At 38.5% G+C, this 18,117-nt stretch overlaps 3 protein-coding genes across 6 annotated transcripts; 2 read left to right on the forward strand and 1 right to left on the reverse strand.

Annotated features, from left to right (window-relative positions):
* The first annotated feature begins 944 nt into the window (after window positions 1–944).
* On the forward strand, window positions 945–9,485 carry LOC103997575 (E3 ubiquitin protein ligase DRIP2). The gene is made up of 7 exons (XM_009418838.3): window positions 945–1,413; window positions 2,719–2,818; window positions 5,296–5,620; window positions 5,768–6,201; window positions 6,302–6,352; window positions 6,833–6,905; window positions 8,994–9,485. The coding sequence occupies exons 1-7, from the start codon at window positions 1,278–1,280 to the stop codon at window positions 9,165–9,167; spliced, it is 1,293 nt and encodes a 430-aa protein (XP_009417113.3). The 5' UTR covers window positions 945–1,277; the 3' UTR covers window positions 9,168–9,485.
* A 235-nt stretch (window positions 9,486–9,720) lies between these two features.
* On the reverse strand, window positions 9,721–11,123 carry LOC103997576 (horcolin-like). Its single transcript, XM_009418839.3, has 3 exons — window positions 10,980–11,123; window positions 10,646–10,834; window positions 9,721–10,126 (listed from the first exon to the last, which is right to left on the reverse strand). Exons 1-3 carry the CDS (start codon window positions 10,980–10,982, stop codon window positions 9,890–9,892), a joined length of 429 nt encoding a protein of 142 aa, XP_009417114.3. The 5' UTR covers window positions 10,983–11,123; the 3' UTR covers window positions 9,721–9,889.
* A 2,405-nt stretch (window positions 11,124–13,528) lies between these two features.
* On the forward strand, window positions 13,529–16,549 carry LOC135582894 (protein WRKY1-like). Of its 4 annotated transcripts, none has more exons than XM_065165864.1 (4): window positions 13,529–13,641; window positions 14,091–14,917; window positions 15,005–15,130; window positions 15,793–16,549. In XM_065165864.1, the coding sequence occupies exons 2-4, from the start codon at window positions 14,163–14,165 to the stop codon at window positions 15,935–15,937; spliced, it is 1,026 nt and encodes a 341-aa protein (XP_065021936.1). In that variant the 5' UTR covers window positions 13,529–13,641; window positions 14,091–14,162; the 3' UTR covers window positions 15,938–16,549. The 4 variants fall into 4 exon arrangements, with proteins under 4 accessions (XP_065021936.1, XP_065021935.1, XP_065021937.1 ...); XM_065165863.1 differs by having other exon boundaries at window positions 13,537–13,859; window positions 13,971–14,917; XM_065165865.1 differs by having other exon boundaries at window positions 13,537–13,859.
* The last annotated feature ends 1,568 nt before the right edge of the window (window positions 16,550–18,117 follow it).

Below are 18,117 nucleotides of genomic sequence, written 5' to 3' on the forward strand. Positions count from 1 at the left end.
CATTTGGGAAAAATGGCATTCATGTATTGGACAACTTTCACTTGGGTGGAATTGAGTGTGAAAGTGTTCTTGAAATTTCATCTAAACCAATGCAATAATTACCTCTTAGAATCATATGTTCAACTTACTAGAGTAGCTTGGGTTGAGCTAAATCTATGTCAAGCCCAACTAGACCAATGAGAGCCCAACCTTCCCTCAAGGTTAGAGATGATAATTGAGTTCCGAGTGACCGTGTTAGATCATAGATGTGTCTAATTTTGATCATATCTTGAAATCTCTATCTACTGTTTTATCTGTGTTTTAGTATTAAAAAATTAAAATAATTAATTTTGATCATCGATACGATACGAGATAAGAACTACCTAAGGAGATGAAGTACTCATTCCCGGAGCTAATAATATTCATGATATTTAGTCCATCGAAACTTGCTTCTCAATCGAATCCACTTTTGGGTCATCCCACATCGCAACAACAAATCAATCAATCAATCGGGGAAGAAAAGGAAAACAAATTGTGACGATAAACATTGGCATGGTGACATTAATGATTTGACTTCTCTTTTCTCGATTAAGATGCAATCATTGGCTCTAACACTTTGATTCCACCATATAAATCCTATGTGGCCAGGAAGGCCACGCGTATTCACTCTATTGGCAGTGCAAGTCCAACTAAATCCTGTTCTTTCTTCTTGTTTGTTACGGTGGCTAAAGACCGCACCGGTTCGCTTATACCTAACCGCTCCGATCCGACCCGAGACCACTCGGAACTGTGGGTCCGTCCGATTAGTATCGGACGGATGAGATGTCACGATCTCGTTGGATTGAACCGGGCGGGTCAAAGTTGAACCGGAACGGATCCGCCGCACAGTAGCGTCGTTCCCTTTGTAGTGATTGCGGAGTAATCCTTAGAAGACACGAATAATACATATATTTTATTTTCTTTTTCCTTCTTTGGCCTCTCTCTCTCTCTCTCTCTCTCTCTCTCTCTCTCGCGTCGTCGTCGTCCTTCGATCCCTCACCCTTCTCCTTCGAATCCGCTGTCGAAACCCTCTCCTTTACGCCGGCTTCGGCCATTTCTGCCGTAAAAATTCAATCTTGGTTGCTCCCTGTGCTCGGATCCCGGCCGCTTGCCCCGCCGCCGCGTGATTCGCGGATCAATGCGGCGACTTGATCCGTAGGGAGCTGTACCCGACGACGGGCCGCGGCGCGGCGACCACGCATGAAAGTGAGGGGCTCGGTGGCCTCGTGACGGACGGGAGAGAGTCGTCGGCGCCAGGGATGGCGGCGGCGGTGGCGGGCGGGCCGCCCCAGATGGTGACGGTGAAGCGGGAGCTGCTGGCCGCGTGCATGACGTGCCCACTCTGCCACAAGCTTCTCCGGGACGCCACCACCATCTCCGAGTGTCTCCACACGTGTGCGTCCTCCTCCTCCCCCCCACTCGCCCCCTGTCCGGGCCTGTCTTGCGTTCGCCGCCTCCAATCTGACGAGTTTCCTGGTTTCGAGGTGTTGCTCCGCGGTTGTATTTGTGGTTTCAACGTGGGCGTGTTGCATCTTGGTTTACGTGATTCATCGGTTTTATGATGCGGGCTTTTGTAGAAATTCGATCTTTCGATGCGGCTCTCCATCGTTGTCCTTGATGTTACTAGATCGGAACATCGTGCAGTCTCTGGATAGGTCAGAAAGCTATCGTTTATTCTGGGGGTTAATGGTTCTTTCCTCTTTCGTTCGAGCCACTATGGTGGCGTGTGACGCTGATTGTTTTCTTCTCCGCGTTCTCTGCTCTCTGCCCTGCTTACATGTTGAGAAAGGAGGAGGTCAACAACTTTATTCATTTTTCTCGTTGTTTTCAATGAGGCGTTCCTCGAATCAAAGAACTTCGTTGAACCTTAGCTACTCGAATGGATTAATCGAGTTATGGGACATGACTACAAATGTCTGCGCCAAGGGCATCTTAGTACTAGTGCACGAACTCTTCTTGATAATGAAGGCGTCTTAGTTGCTAGCTTGAACGTGTCCCCGTACATGAGACGAAAGTAGATATTGTTGATCTCTACAAGGCTTTGAAATATCCTACTGTTGGCATTGAAGTCATATCTCGGCTTAAATCATCATTCCATTCTGGTCTTGGGTTCCTTTCCATTGACTTGATGGTTGATGTCACCTATAGGCTTTTATTATGTTGAAGTTATTCCTGGCGACTATGGTAAAGTATGAGAAGTCTGATCCTTTTGATGAGGCACACAGTTTCATGTAGTGCTTCATCCGAGCCTTCAGAGTCCATTTATGATACCTGGGCATTTTACGTGCCTTTGCTGCCTTTCTTGACATTTTATTATACAGCACATAGATAAAAAGCCTCGGATTTCATAGTTTCTCTCTGGTTTAGGTCTGTTCTCACCACTTATATGGATCACTATTTGAGATGTCAATTTATATGTACTATCTTTCTATGTTAGTCAGTGGCTTTTTGTTCCTCTGTCCGTGATACTTTTTATACTTAATTCCTTTACATAGTATTATAATTTTGTGTTTTCTTCTTCAAATGCTGCATTGAATTTTCTATTCTGGTAGGTTGCTGTGTTGCTCCTTCTTTGCAATTTGAATGTCATAAATCAGTGGCCATTCATATTGTCTAAGTATTGAAATATCATCATATTCAGAATATACTCTGAATCTTTTGTAAGAAAATATAACCCTGTGTCCTTGTATCTTCAAATAGTTTGCAGGAAGTGTATATGTGAGAAACTTACAGATGAAGAGATAGATTGCTGCCCTATATGTAACATTGATCTGGGCTGTGTTCCTGTAGAAAAGCTCAGGTAGTTTTCTTTCTTGATGGTGTTAATGCCATTTTTTCTGTTGTGTTACGTATTTTAGTTCCTCAGGTGAATAATTTATGATACTGTTTTTGCTTCAGAAGATTTGCTATTGTAAATTCTGAAATTTTAGAATCTGCATAGCATAATTGTGAACCACAGGTGCAATCACTTATTTAGGCTGCAAGCATTTGCTTTATTTTTCTAAATTAGTGTAAGATTGAATGTGGAAAAGGGTGACAATGGTGTTGGGATTGATAAACATGTGTTGTTTGACTTATGGAACAGGTGGACAGGATAATAAAAAACGAGGAAGGAAGATCAGGGGCTAACAGACTAAAAGTGTTATAATCTTATTGCAATGGGAAATACCAATAGGATAGAACAGTTCTTATATTCAGTAAGCAGGATTAAGATTTTGAACAAAACATATGCATGCATTTTCTTCTAAGTTCTTGCAAGTCAAATGTCACTATGAGATCCTATCTTTGTGAAAAGACATGGATTCACCTTTGGGATACTTCATATTGGCTGACATATCTGTATTAGTCACCTTTGGGATATCATTACTTGTATATTTCTTCATCATGTGTGGTATAGCTTCTCAAAGTACTTGTCAGATAGTTATCAAAAGAACTGGATACTTTACAAATAATTAGGGGTACTTCTTTGGAGGCCTTTGTTTTTATTGGATGTTAATCAATCGATTAGAAACAAGATGGCATATCATGATTTTATGCCACTTGTATTACACGTCATTTAATGAAGTCAAAACAATGATTCTATCTTACTTCATTTATCATGATTTATTATTTATCTTCCATAATCCTTAGGATACATTATCGCTAAGACTAATTTTATGATGAATAGGTTAGGGATTCTCTAAATTCTTTAAGCAATATGTAACTATAAAAAATTTAAAAGAGTGATGCTTATTGCCACATCAGTACCATATTATATCTTTTTTCTCTTTCTTTCGAGGTATGATGGATTGGCTAATCATATTGTTTAATATATATCCCATATCTCTAAATGCTTCATGGACAACACCTAATTCACATATTATACTCTTTTTTATCATTTTTAGTTTTGCATGATGACCAAGCAAAGAGTATTAGTTCTATCCATGTTTTTCCTGTTTCTAGAAAATAGTGACATCTGGATAATTTTCATAGGATTCACTTGTCTAAACCAGGCACATCTACCACTAGGTAACATACGAAAAATGTTTGTTTACAAGTGGCCAAAGTATCAAGTATATCCTTTTTCAATCACAATATGCCAAAATGTTTGAAGTGAAGCACTTGTTTATTAATGGTTAGCTGAATAAAGTAGTAATCTCAAAAATAAGTTGGCAATAGATTATGAGGACTTTGATTGACATAATCTGATAACCGAGAATCTGAATTTGTAAGAAGTTGCTTACATGGAGTAGATCTGTGGAAATTCCTGATTTATAGTTCCATGTTTTTGCCATCTAACTGTGTTAGAGCCATCGATGTGTTTGTTCCCTACCAGATTAAAGTTAATATGGTTACAGAGTTTCTGCAACCTATTACTTAAAGTCTTAAATACATGATGCTGATGGCTGCAACCTTTGGATAACAATAAAGGAGGTTTTAAATGGCTTGTGGAGTTAAAAGGAAACATACCTTTCTAATGGTTTATAGTTAAGAAGGTAGGAAAAGCTGCTTACCTTATTGAAAGAAATGTTATTTGTTGAAGTCATCACCACACAGTATATCTTTAAGTAACCTTCACATATAATTGAGTGGTATCCTTGTTGCTATAGTTATATAATCAGGCTTAAGTATTCAATGACCTGAAAATCTGAGTACCCAGACCTTTGTTGCTAACGTTCATTAAAATTGATGGCAATATATTTGAAGCCAACAATAAAATAAGTCTAAATAGGGCTTACAGCATCTGATATCACTTGACACTGTAACTTAAAGGAACTTTGTGCTCAGACCACAATTTTTTTTATTATTATTTACAAATGGCTGTGATGACTAAAAACTTGTCGATTTCTGAAAAGTTGACTCAGTGTTATTCAACATGTAATTACAAAAACCATGGTTTTCATTATCTACTGAGTTGTATGTTTTTCTGACCACTGAATCGTCATTTGCTCCAGAAGTGTTTCTGCTTTTGGAAAGCACCATTCTTCCTAATGCTTTGGTTGCTCTGAGATCATCAATATGTGAATTTTCAGATTGTTAAGTTCTAAACTTGGAGTTTTCATTGTTCTTCTCATAGGATTCCTTGTTAAAGACAATTTGTTTGTTTTCCTCCAGATAACGTCTAAATAGAAATTTTCTCTGATGATCATAAACATTAATGTCAAATGGCATACTTCTGGTTCCACTTGCACCACAAACTTTGGCTTACTAAAGGAGAACACATATTGGTTTGATAAATCTGAGCACATGCCAGTATATGTTTCTGTTCAAGCGGTTTTAATGTTGGATTACTTGCAGACCTGATCACAATTTGCAAGATTTAAGGGCAAAAATATTTCCCTTCAAAAGAAGAAAGGTTGAGGCTCCTGAAAATTTTCCACTCCTTTCTTTGCCTGTTAGAAGAAAAGAAAGGTCCCTTTCTTCATTGGTGGTCAATACTCCTCGATTAGCAACACAGACAGGTTTGACAGGAAGGCAAACAAGAGCTGTTGCTAGAAGGGCTGCCATATTACGTGGACAAAGTCCTGGCACTCATGATTCAGTTAAGAGGGAGGATGAATATGTTGACAGGCTTACTGAAAATTCAGGGAACCCAAGCAAGTCAGCTGTCAGTAGGAGGCAGGTAAAAGTTTTTTTTTCTTCTGTTTGCCATCTCTTGGTATGTTAAAAGAACATTTTAAATTTCATATGCTCTTTAATCTTTATTATGTTTTCCTTTGAATATGCTAGCATGACTATAATAATTTTCAACTTTGGTAAACTTTCTCAGAGTGCTTCAAATGCTGAGTCATCCAGCAATGCTGCAATTAAAGTTACAGATTGTGGTGGGGAATCCTATCAGGATAAGACAGAGCTTTGGAAACCATTAAATTGTCTAGTTGAAGCGGCAAACAGTACAAAGTCCTTTAAGTCCAGTCCACAGAGTGCTGTTATTAAGTCAGAACATATCAATAACCCTGATGTTGAAACAACTATCAACAAAACCAGGAATAAGGAACATCTGCACAAGTCCAAGGTTCAGGATGAGAAGAACAACAGTATTCAAGCACCTTCAGTAACAGCAAAAGCTAGGAGGTTGCAAGGAGTCAACCGAAAACGGAAGGACCTATCAACCTCGGCTCATGCACTATTTGATGCAGCAAGTGCACAATGTGATAGGAGGATTTGCCCGATATGGTTTCAGTTACTTGCCTCCTTCGACCAGTTATGGATGTTTCTCTTCTGGAAATTAGTGCGGTTGTTACTCCTTTGACACTTGCTCTTTGATGAGCTTTTTTATTCATATTTCATAAGACTTTTGCAGGGAAGGAGATCCACCGTTGCCCCAAATACCAAATAGTTATTTGAGGATTAAGTAAGTTCAATTTCCTTGGAATCATGCAAATGCCATGAGTAATTCTTGCATTATCTTCAAAAGAACCTACTTTTTAATTGTAACTCTGCTGCCTATGAACCAACAGAATGTCTCCAACAAGAAATTTTAAGTTGATAAAAGTGTACGGTCAGGAAGCTTGCCTATGACTGATAGATATGGAGGATGCTAAGTATAAATTGTTTAGTTATTAAGTACATCTGCACTGTATAGATACGAACCAATAAATTTCTTCCAGTTTGAGATATTTCTGGTACGACATCTGGATCTGACCATGAAGATCTGCAGACAACACAATTGAATACATTCTTTGACCTTTGAAGTGTTCCTTCTATTGCTTTAGGATAAACATCATGTGACGACTCATAAAACAGTTATCTTGCTAAATATGCTTCATCACTATCTCTTGCCATTCATCTAACTTACTGACATTTTATTGCTTTTCTTTTTCTCTTATCTTAGAGATGGCAACGTACCTGTTTCTTTCATCCAGAAGTACCTTGTCAGGAAGCTTAATCTTGACAATGAAGCTGAGGTGAGTTTTGGATTCTGTATAAAGTTGATGGTTTTATATTAAAATTATGTAGTTTGTCCCTGTCATAGCATTGTAAGTTTGGTAATCTACTTACATGTCAGATGCATCAAAATCACAATGAATTATATGCGTGGAACGAATAATTAACAGCTTTAATGCATCCTAAATGTAGCTCTGGTGAAATTAGATAAACATTACTGTGTTGCCCTTTATCAGCTTGTTGATACACTGCAAATACAGGTAAAGTCTGCATGCCTAGGGTTTACAGAACTCACTGTGTAGGCTTGTATGCGTAGGTTGAAGTTGCTGTACGGGTGACAATTCTAATCTGATCAGTTGAACCATTCACGATGGAAATTCTAATCTTGACTGCTGAGTTGACCCATGTAGGGGTCAAGCATTTATTTCACATGTGATGAGGCTGCCCAAAATGACATCCTCATATCCCTTCTCTCGTTCCACCGACCCACCACTTGTTCTTCCCTATGACAGCTCATCATTCCTCTTCCTGCCATCCTTCAACAGCGCACCTCATCTTACATAGTTTATTTATTAAAATCCTTATCAAGCATTTTTGGAAGTATAGCCCACATGTAGATCTGTGACCATGTTTGATTTGCCAGTTGCTGCTATTGACAATCTTTGCTGCCTATCAGCTCCTAATGTGGCACGGTACATTAAGTTCTGCTAGATGGTAGATTGTTGAGGCAACTAAACAATCCAATACTCCTCTGAGCATGTTTGAACTTTTCTTAGCTTGTCGAAGCATCTAGTATTGCTTGGAAGACTAGAACAAAAGTTATGCTAGGTCAATTTATTATTTCTTTTGTCACAGTTTAATTGTACTTTCGAGCATTAAATAGCTTGTTATCTTTTTTTAGTTGCTTAGAAATATACAAGAGAGACTTTTCTTATAATAGAGAGATGTCAGTTTGCCTCTTTTAAAAAAGACCTCTGTTACCTTAGATAAAAGGCTGGAATTGTAAGGTATGGTTTTCTTTTATGATTTTTGAGTGCTATCATACTATCACAGTATGAGTACATTGGAGTGTTAACATTCATGTCAGAATAAACAAACCAATTTCTTGTACCCGTTGTTTGAGAAAATAATTTACTGCAGTTTCCTGTAAATTTATCACCATAGGAGATCAAATGGATTATCTTCTAGCCCTCTGATTTGATAAAACCGTGATTTGTCCATATAGCTTATGAAACCATTTATTGCCATTCCTAGTTGTGCTGTTTACATTGGGAGTTGCATGATGCAAAAGCCAAAATGTATGCTTTCTCGACTAGTTTATGTAAACATGTTCAAGTGCCTTGCCCAGGCGTTTGGCATGAACCTAAATGGTTTCAGTTTACAACCCATAATGAATTTTCTTTTTTTGTGCAATTGTACCTTACCAGTTTAGTTATGTTTTATTATTCTTATGCTATTTGACCCTGTATTTACTTCCCAGTATTATGCCATCATGAAGAAATTAACCAACATGTACAGTGGACTAAGTTTGAAGCTTGATGCAAATGCCTTAAGGTGTTCTTTGTAACCATGGAGAGTATTGATGTAGAAATGAAACTCTAATATCCTGCGCACATGCATATACTATCCTGAATATGATATCCGATGTCTCAAATTACATTAGTTAATTGTCAGATAATATTTTTTTTTTCCATTTTTGCGAGACATCCACCAACTCATTCTCATATTGGCATTGTTCATCGTATTTAACAACGCTGGTATTACTGTATTATGCATTAAACACACACCATGATGGATGGCATGCTTTTATATGTGCTTTCATAGTGATGCTTGTCGATTGTATCTCGTCATAATTCATGTATGATTATATAAACAAATACTTTGACAAAAAGGCAAATTATATAGATGATATCAGTGGCACGCATCATGTGTGCCCTACTGATGCAAAGATTAAATCGCTTTTACCAACAGAACAAAGCTTGAGACAACATATTCAAGTTCGGCGAATGAGTCAATATTACTATGACATTGTCAACTTCAGGGTTCATGGCACTTGTATGTACTGAGCCACAGTTTTCTTTGGCTCAAAGCTCATCGGGTGGTTGCAGGTGGCAGTCACATGCCGTGGTGAACCGGTGAGCCCTGCGACATCCCTGCACAACTTAGTAGAACAGTGGCTAAGAGGGGGATCATCACAGAAGCTGCAGGCTTCCATCGGAACCTCAGCCAAGGAGTTTGTTATGGTGCTAGCTTATGGTCGCCGCAAGGTTTCTGCTCAATGAGTGCAAGGCAACAATCTTCCTCGATAATCTTCATTGTGATCCCTGGGCATTAGGGATGTCAAAGACTACTCCCTTCCTATAAACTCTGGTGTTGTCGCTGACTTGTGTTAGCTCTTTCCCGGTTTATGTTCACTAATGTAAGTGACATGTTTGATTCTTTTTTTCATGTAACTTGCACTGAGTTTGTGCTGTGGTAGTAATGATTCACAGGCAATGTCCATTTATAGTGTCAGTTCCGTAGGTGTATGAAATGGCACTGTATTTTTTTTCTTTTTGTTGTAATTCTTTTTTAATCAAAGTCATATAATTCTGTGGTCAGGTTTGATCCTTTAATTTCTAGAAAATATATTATGGTTGATGATGCAACTCTTATCTAAAACCAAAAGCTGGCCATGCTGAAGTCTTTTGAGAGACCATCAAAACACACACACTAATATATGTATACATATATACATGTAGATATATATATTTATATATGTATACATATATATACATATATACATATATATACATATATATATATATATGTTAAAGAGGATGACATTTATCAAAGTACACAATAATAATTTTATTTAAAGAAACATCCAACTTATTTATTACAACACTTAGGACTTATCGGAGCATCCAAATCATTTATTGTAGCAACCACACACACACACAGCAAGCAAACAGCAATCCTTGTTCATTGGAGCATCCGAATGTTAGGAACCCTTCTTCTTCTTCTAGTTGGGCATCAAGTAAACCCCAATTGCATCTATGAAAGAACCAGCACGTCCAAAGAACCCTGCAATCTTACCCTCCGCTACAGGAATGGAGAAGGGAGTTCCCTCGTACGCTCCGAAAGGGCCGAAGGTTCTCCTGTTGGTGGTTAGAGTAAGTTTCCCTATGATGGTCAACCCAAAGTAGTCAACCACATGTCCCTCCATCGACATAATGTATTCTCCATCCTCGAAAGCGATCTGCAAAAGCAAAGACTCGTTGAGGCCGAAGCTATTGATGACGAGATCATATTTTGGAACTCATTTCCTTCGTTTTTTCTTCTTCTTCTTCTTTTCTCATCATCAATTATGGCGTGTAGATTAATTTCTAAGTTGAGTGCAATCCATGTCAACAAAGAGCACCGAAAAATGGAGAAGAACACATTAGCTAGCAAGATTGGATGAATCTGCCATAGCTCGATTCGATTTTTACTGTGTGTTCTGTTGAGAATGAACTTGTTCTACTCATGATCATGTCATCCACGAAGCTTCTGAGCTTGTTTGACGGAATCAAGGGCAGATATATAGGAGGCAATATTAGGGTTCAGATTCAGAATATAAAGAAAGAAGAACACACACAAAAATGGGAGAAGAACACATAGATCAACCATGAAGAGTCTGAGATTGATTACCAGAATCAAGAACAGATATATATCAAATCGATAACACGAGGGAAGAAGAAGATAACGACGACTACGAAGACGAACACGGTATTTATACCTCATGGGGTTCGCCACCCGTTCCACCGTAGTGTTGGGTCTCGGTCAACCCATAACGGGTGAAGGTGATCTCGATCGCGTCGATGATGTCCCCAGCGTTAATCTTGACGCTGTCGATGCGGTAAGCAGGGCCCATGTCCCACTCGGACCCTCCATTCCCGCCCCACGTCCCGACCTTGATCGCTCCAGCCTGCATGCATGCATGCACGTATGCACGTACAACACAGAACAATTACTATCGACCCTATTTTGAGCGGATAAAACAACATAATATTGGCTAATTTAGAGAAAAAGAGAAGGGAAAAAGAACATGGAAGCATAGCAGAGCTTCTCACCATTAGCAGATGTGGATTTCTGACTGTAAGAAGATGGTATTATTGCACACCCTCTCCCCGAGGAGGGACGGAGGTATTTATAGATACGGACACGCACATCTGCCCACGTCAACACGTGATGGATGCGTGCTAGTCTTACGTGTCAGGATTGACCATGACCGAGTAGGCATTCGTCTTACGTGTTAGGATCAATCTATGGATGCTTGCACATTCTCTTACTTGGTAAGCACTACATAGAGGAAGAAGAGATGGATACAGAACAACAGTATTCAAATCAACTTCTCGATCTTTATCGGTTTGGAGTTAATTTCTTTGAAGTGTTTTAAGTAGAATGATTCACGAAATTATCACATATCAGATGCAAGATATAGATAATTAATTACCCATTGACCAGTAAGGTTGCTCTGCCTAACTTTGCTACATGAAAGAAAAGTTGTAGGCCGCCAGCATGCAGGTTGACCATAGGGTTGCATGCCGGAAACGATCGAAGCTTTTCAAAATCCAGCTGCCTGCACACAGAAGCTAATCTTGTCTGACGAGGATCTGACGAGGTTGCAGATAGGGCAAGTGTTTGCTCATATTCCTCCCGAAGAAGATGATGAAAAGTTTACCTGGAGAAGATGTTTTGCAGTATTTTCCAAGGCATTTGTCCCCTCTTTATTAGGTGGATGATTTTGGATAGTTGTGGTATCGACTTGCTAGGTCTCATAATGTATTAAAGTAGTTTATTAAGAGAAATCAGGATTCATATCTCACAGATTTATGCATATGAAAGGAAATGTGAGTGAGATAACAGATGCTACAACAAGAAAAAAGGTCAGCGTGGGGTATGAAGATGAACAGTAAGCACAGACAACTTGGCGTGTGCAATGAAGTCAGGATAAAGATGAGGAGCTTCAAAGTTTGACATTTGATAAGCTCATGGGCCTCATCATCATCATGATTTAGTTCATAAAGATGATGGGAACTGATACTTGTTTTCCTTTTCCAGAAATGATAGTGATACTAATAATCAGTATCAACGAGTAAATCTTTAGCAAACGTTGAAATGCTTCATTCAAACCGAGAGACATGCCAGAAGAAGTTTGATGAAAGGGTGGGATGCTATTGCAACAGTGGAGGAAGAGTTGCTTATGATCATCACATCAGCAGTCTTTACAAACATTTCAAGATGATCTAAATATGTCATCCTTCTATTTGACAAGCTTAGAAACCAATCTTTTTTCTAAGAAATTTTGCAAGTAATTAAACTACAGCAACATCAGAATCTCTTGATAAATGACCTATCAAGTCATTGTTATGTAGTCCACCTATCATTTTCTAATGGTGCAATCGAGGGACCACTAATTTTCCCTCATCATACTCGAACACTAGATAAGATTGAAACACATAAGATGTTTGGCCATTCCCAATTACCAATCAGACATGCCTTTGTTCACCATTCATTCTCAAAGTCACATGCATGTCATTGCTCTATAATTGAAGCATGAACAAGAACTAATTGCAAGGTTGGAAAAGACACCAAGGCTTTCCAAATTCGTCGACCTAACTTTGACCTTTCAAATCCCAAGATCTTTTGACAAATGCCATCATTTCATCTAAAACGATGTCAAATATAATTGGCATCTAGATTATTGTCCGACATAATCATCTCCGATGCTTGGATTCCGAGCCACCTCTCGATCATCTCGTCAAAGTTGCTTGAGGGAATCTTCTTCTTTTTCTTTCTTTCTTTCTTTCTTTCTTTTATTTTTGGTTCATCGAAAACTGCTCCATTGACTTTATGCAATGCCAAAGTAAATTAGGCTTCAAACTAAGATCACTTGAGCTTTAAATTTACAGCATATATATATATATATATATATATATATATATATATAATAGGAGTATTAATGATCATATTGACAAGGATTTATGTGCTAGAAATAATTGATATGATTAGAAACAATTATGGGTGGAACTACAATTATATGAATTGATGATTTTTCAGTAAGGTGTATAGAAGAATATATGCTTATGTATAACTAAATATGATAGTAAAAATTAGAAAAAAAATAATTTATTTTTAAATTTGTGCTATATATAAAGAAAGAAGGGATGGAGTTGCAACTTGTTATTTAAGTGTTGTTGTGTTGCATGGTTGCCACAACATCAATTTTAACTAAATTATTTAATATCATAAAACAGTATATCAATAAAATACACTAATTTAAATGGGCATTAATTTTAAAATATTACTTCTAATGAATATATAATATGTGGTGAGAAATCAAAATAACATCCAAAAGGGTGGGTCCATCATTTCTGGGTTCCACTTGTACTAGCAATCACTACACGGGTACGATTTTGGGTGTCCGGATCGGGAGTAAATGTTCACTGCGTTTCCACTTAATACGTGGGTGGTGAGAAATTTAATAATATATAAATACAGGGACTGAAACGCATAAAAATACTCATGCTCTAAATTATAATGCGCCCCCTATATTTCCAAGTTTTAACACTTTAGTCCTCGCGCTCGGGTATTAAAGTACTAAAGTGGAGGAGGAGGCGGAGGAAAATTCCAACGCGGCTCATGTTGTTTCCCTCACGCCTTCCAATCCCACGGACGCCATAGGAAGACCAACACTCTAGGGTTCTTCCCTGCCACTTTCCCAAGTCCAAGGTCAGCTCTCTCATGCCCCCCTCCTATCCGCCCGTTTCCTTGCCGTGGTGGATTTGATTCACTCGGCTAGATTTCCGGGTCACCTTTCATCGAAATCCGTGCCATCGATTTGAACGAGCTGCTTTTCTGATGTTTTGAGGCCGAATCGATGGTCAAAATATGATCTTGATGAGTCTTTTGTTAGACTGGTTTTTGGAAGATCTGCCTGCTGAAACCAGGTTCCGAGCTTAAATTTGCTGCCTTTCGTCTCGTTGTTTCTTTTTTTGTTTGGAGCTTTTTCTTGGTTGGTTGTTTGATGCTTAATGCATTTTCTTCAATTTCATCCGCAGTATAATGGTTTCCATCTTTTAAGAACTCTTCTTTCTCTTGTGAGAAAGCAAGCGACACCCTCATCAAAATCCAAATTTTGTTCCTACTGGTAATCTTTAGATCCTTCTGATGAAGTGCAGTTGGGACTTCTCAGATGCCCTTGGTTCCAAATACATGAGATTTTTAGGGTGATTTGTAGCTGTGGTTTTGAGATGGAGGAGGTGGAGAAAGCTCATAGAACTGCAGTGGAGAGCTGCCACAGAGTTTTGAACCTTCTCTCCCAGTCTCAAGATCAAGTCCAGTCTACAATCCTGTTGGCAGAAACAGGGGATGCTGTTTCAAGATTTAAGAGAGTGGTGTCTTTGCTCAGCAACAGTTCTGGTCATGGAAGAGTTAGGATTGTCAATAAAGTCCAATCATCCTCCAACCATAATCTCTTCTCAGATAATCAGCTAGTGTCCAAGATGGATCGTAGTCCCAACCCACCCCATCTCCTCCAGAGAAATATTTTAGAGAACAGACAAGTAGTTTTGGAGTCAAGTTCTAGAAACCCACTCCAAATCACTCAAAGGAGCCTTCTTGAGAACCAATTTGGGTCACAGGCTTCGTCCTCAAGCCAGTGCCAGTTTCTTCAGCTCCATCAGCAGAATGATCCAAGGTTTCAGCTTCATCAGCAGATGAAGCTTCAGGCTGACATGTTTCGGAGGAGTCGCAGTACCATAAACCTCAAGTTTGAGAGCTCCAGCCATACGCCATCTGCATCGACGGCTAGGTCCTTCTTGTCGTCGCTAAGCTTGGACGGGAGTGTGGCCAGCTTTGATGGAAAATCATTCCATTTGATTGGTGGACCAGCATCATCTGATCCGGTTAACCTGCATCCTCCTCCCAAGAGGAGGTGTGTATGTAGAGGGGAGGATGGGAATGGCAAATGTGCAACAAGCGGCCGGTGTCATTGCTCAAAGAGGAGGTGAGGTCATATATGTTATCTTCATTCAGTGCTGGAACTGTTGTTCTTTGCATTATATGTGATCTTTGTTACTTGTATTACCTCTAGGAAGCTGAGAGTGAAGAGATCCATTAAGGTGCCTGCTATCAGTAATAAACTTGCTGATATTCCTCCCGATGAGTACTCTTGGAGGAAGTATGGGCAAAAACCAATCAAGGGCTCTCCTCATCCCAGGTACCTTATGACCAAAATCCTCATGCCAATCTCCATGTAAATATTCTCTGAATTGCTGTGAATTTCTGGATGGTCAAGACTGTGCCCATACTTATTGGTAATATGGTATCTCTATTTATGCTGCTCGAATTTTTTTTCTATGTGCAGCACATTCAAAGAATGCCCAAGCACACCACTGTGATAACTTTTCACTGAATGTCAACAGCACCTTGGAAGACTAATAAATTGGGGCTAAATTATCTCGATATTCTCTTTAAATCCAATTTATTGGCTACGTTCGACATTAGTTACCAATTTTCATAAAAGAACAGTGGAATAAAAAATTAGATTCAGCTGTGCTTTTGTTAAAATACACAAACATTTTTCATTGCCAATATTGTTAATCTTGCTGGTTTTTGGGAAGTAACAGCTTCTTCTGCTTATCTTTGTATTTGGTATTGTCTTGTTTGAAGTGGTGGAAGGAACATAGTGTGTAACCAAGAAAGCATTAAGCACAATAATGATAATATTTTAAAAAAAATCATGTAATTTACTCCTTAAATTCTTTGTGAAATTATTGGCTTAGTTTCTAATATCTGAAAGTCACTAGATCTTTCATTTTGTTATTTCTTACGATTGAATTTTATCTATAAAAGGAAGAATTCATGTAAAATATAATGCAGGGGGTACTACAAGTGCAGCAGCATGAGGGGCTGCCCTGCAAGGAAGCATGTCGAAAGGTGCTTGGAAGACCCCACGATGCTCATTGTTACTTATGAAGGCGAGCACAACCATGCCAAGCTGCTTACCCAGTCTGCTCAGACATAGAGGGCTCAGAGATTTCATCATTAGCAAGCCCATCCGCCAATCATCTAACATGTCACCCCTCCTTTTGGGGTGATTGTGCCACCTCTTCAAGTGGTCAGAACATGAGTTTCTCAAAGGTCGAGCATCTTTTTGTAAGTCGGAGGGAAATTACAAACTGATTTTCCCGGAACTGTCCTGTATAAATGTTACTCTAACAGTGCTCAAGAAATGGGGAGCTGTTAATTGGAAGCATTTCTCTTATATGTATCATATGGAAGCTATCTCATATGGAAAGGTCTGAATCATTCATGGCAATGAGTTCATCAAAGTAGAGTTGAACAAACTCGCAAAATTCAAAATGGAGATTATGCAGTCTTGGAGGGTAGCAGTGGATTTCATGAGTAGCTTCCAGTCTTGCTCCTCCGGTGTCTGCTTGCCTGCATGTTGTCTTGTCCACCACTTCTGTTGTGGCCAAAGACAAGGTTATGCCAGTACTTGTGTTCATGTCTCTGTAGTGAAGTGCTTCTCTGCACTCTGAAACTGCCATGAAACCTCTTTCATTGTTGTCTTCTGAGATGTCATGTATTCCTTGTATCACAGCTCTTTATCAGTACCACAAATATGCTTACTTCACTTGGATTCTTCTTGCAGTGTTTGCTCTGCTTACTGAATTGTGTTGGTAATTCTTCACTGCTGACATGAAAACACAGTCAATTCACAGCTTTTCTCTCTTATTTCAATTGATGATGGTTGGGCTCTTGATGATCTTAAACAATGTGCAGATTACAACATGCTTTTGAATGTGGAAGTGGATGCAGTTACATTGGAATAAATCATTATATGATTCATTACCTCAGCTCACTAAATGGAAGATATCTGGACAAATAGAAGCTGCCGAAAGTGCTAAAAATCCAAGCAGAGGATTCCACTTGCTCTTCCACTATCACCCACTTTGGTTTGATGTGAAAACATGGAAGTCCTGCTATGATCCATGGGAAGTGATATCTAATGAATGCTTCAGAAAAAGAAGTGAAATGTACATGGAGAAACCCCTGAATCATCTGAAAGCAGACTTTTCAGTGAAATGGGACAAACTATATTTGTTGGTGGCCTGACATTGCCATCCACTGTCTGCCAACTTCCATTCTCCTCGTATACTATATTCATAAGCCACCCTTCCAGCTTAAGAATTTGCTGTCTTTTAGTAGAAAACACGAAAGGAGCAAAACATCACAGAAGAAAGACTTGATGACATATATTTGTTTAATGTACAAATATATATATATATATATATATATATATATATATATATATATATATATATATATATATATATATATATATTGAAAAAAATTTAGCTATCTGACACCTATATATAGGAAAAGTGTTAAGAATATAAAAGTATAAAATGTCTTATCAATTAATTTTGAGGTTTTAGATATAATGACATTAATAAGAAAAAAATAAAGAATTGGAGGATGGTGGATTTTTGTCAAAAAAAAAACACAGTATCAAAACATAATGAAGATCAATCATCTAAGAATCAAAGAACATAATGGCTTGCTAATCAACTAAGAATCAAAGAACATAATTACTAGCAAGCCAACCTGACAACCTTTTGCTTTTTGGGTTTGTAAGCAAGCATGTTCATCCTCTTTGCCCTAAACTATGACAAGTGTGCAAGGAAAAATATATAGTTTTTAATGGAGATAATAATGAATGTGACAAAAGTTGGCCTTCTCCTAACTACAATCTATTGACAAGAACCCTACCTAGGAAGTTCTCAGGTGGAAGAAAGAGGGTTAGATTAAACTAAGTTTGATTCTTATCACAAATTCTTTACTTAGCTCTAAGAAACCTCCATCGACTGGATGCTTCACATATAATAATTGAGTTGTCTTGATCTATTGTTGTGGTCTTTCGTAAGATTATGATGGGCATAAACTAGCATCCATGAATAACAAATGAGAAGATGACAAATCTACATGCCTTATTGACCTTATAGTAATGATGACTTTGTGGACACTGAAAGTGATTCCACCGAAATCTAATCTAGAAAGTCAAATTCTGTGGCTATGTTAGGCCTCAAATTGTTCACTAAGCAAGAACATTTCAGGGTGATGCAAGCAATCTTGTTACTTGATTCTATGGTACATCTTTGTTGCTCATTTGAGTCATAAAAACATTGATGTGATCAATGA

The sequence above is a fragment of the Musa acuminata genome, chromosome BXJ3-9, assembly GCF_036884655.1.
Source record: "Musa acuminata AAA Group cultivar baxijiao chromosome BXJ3-9, Cavendish_Baxijiao_AAA, whole genome shotgun sequence".
Classification (NCBI taxonomy): domain Eukaryota; kingdom Viridiplantae; phylum Streptophyta; class Magnoliopsida; order Zingiberales; family Musaceae; genus Musa; species Musa acuminata.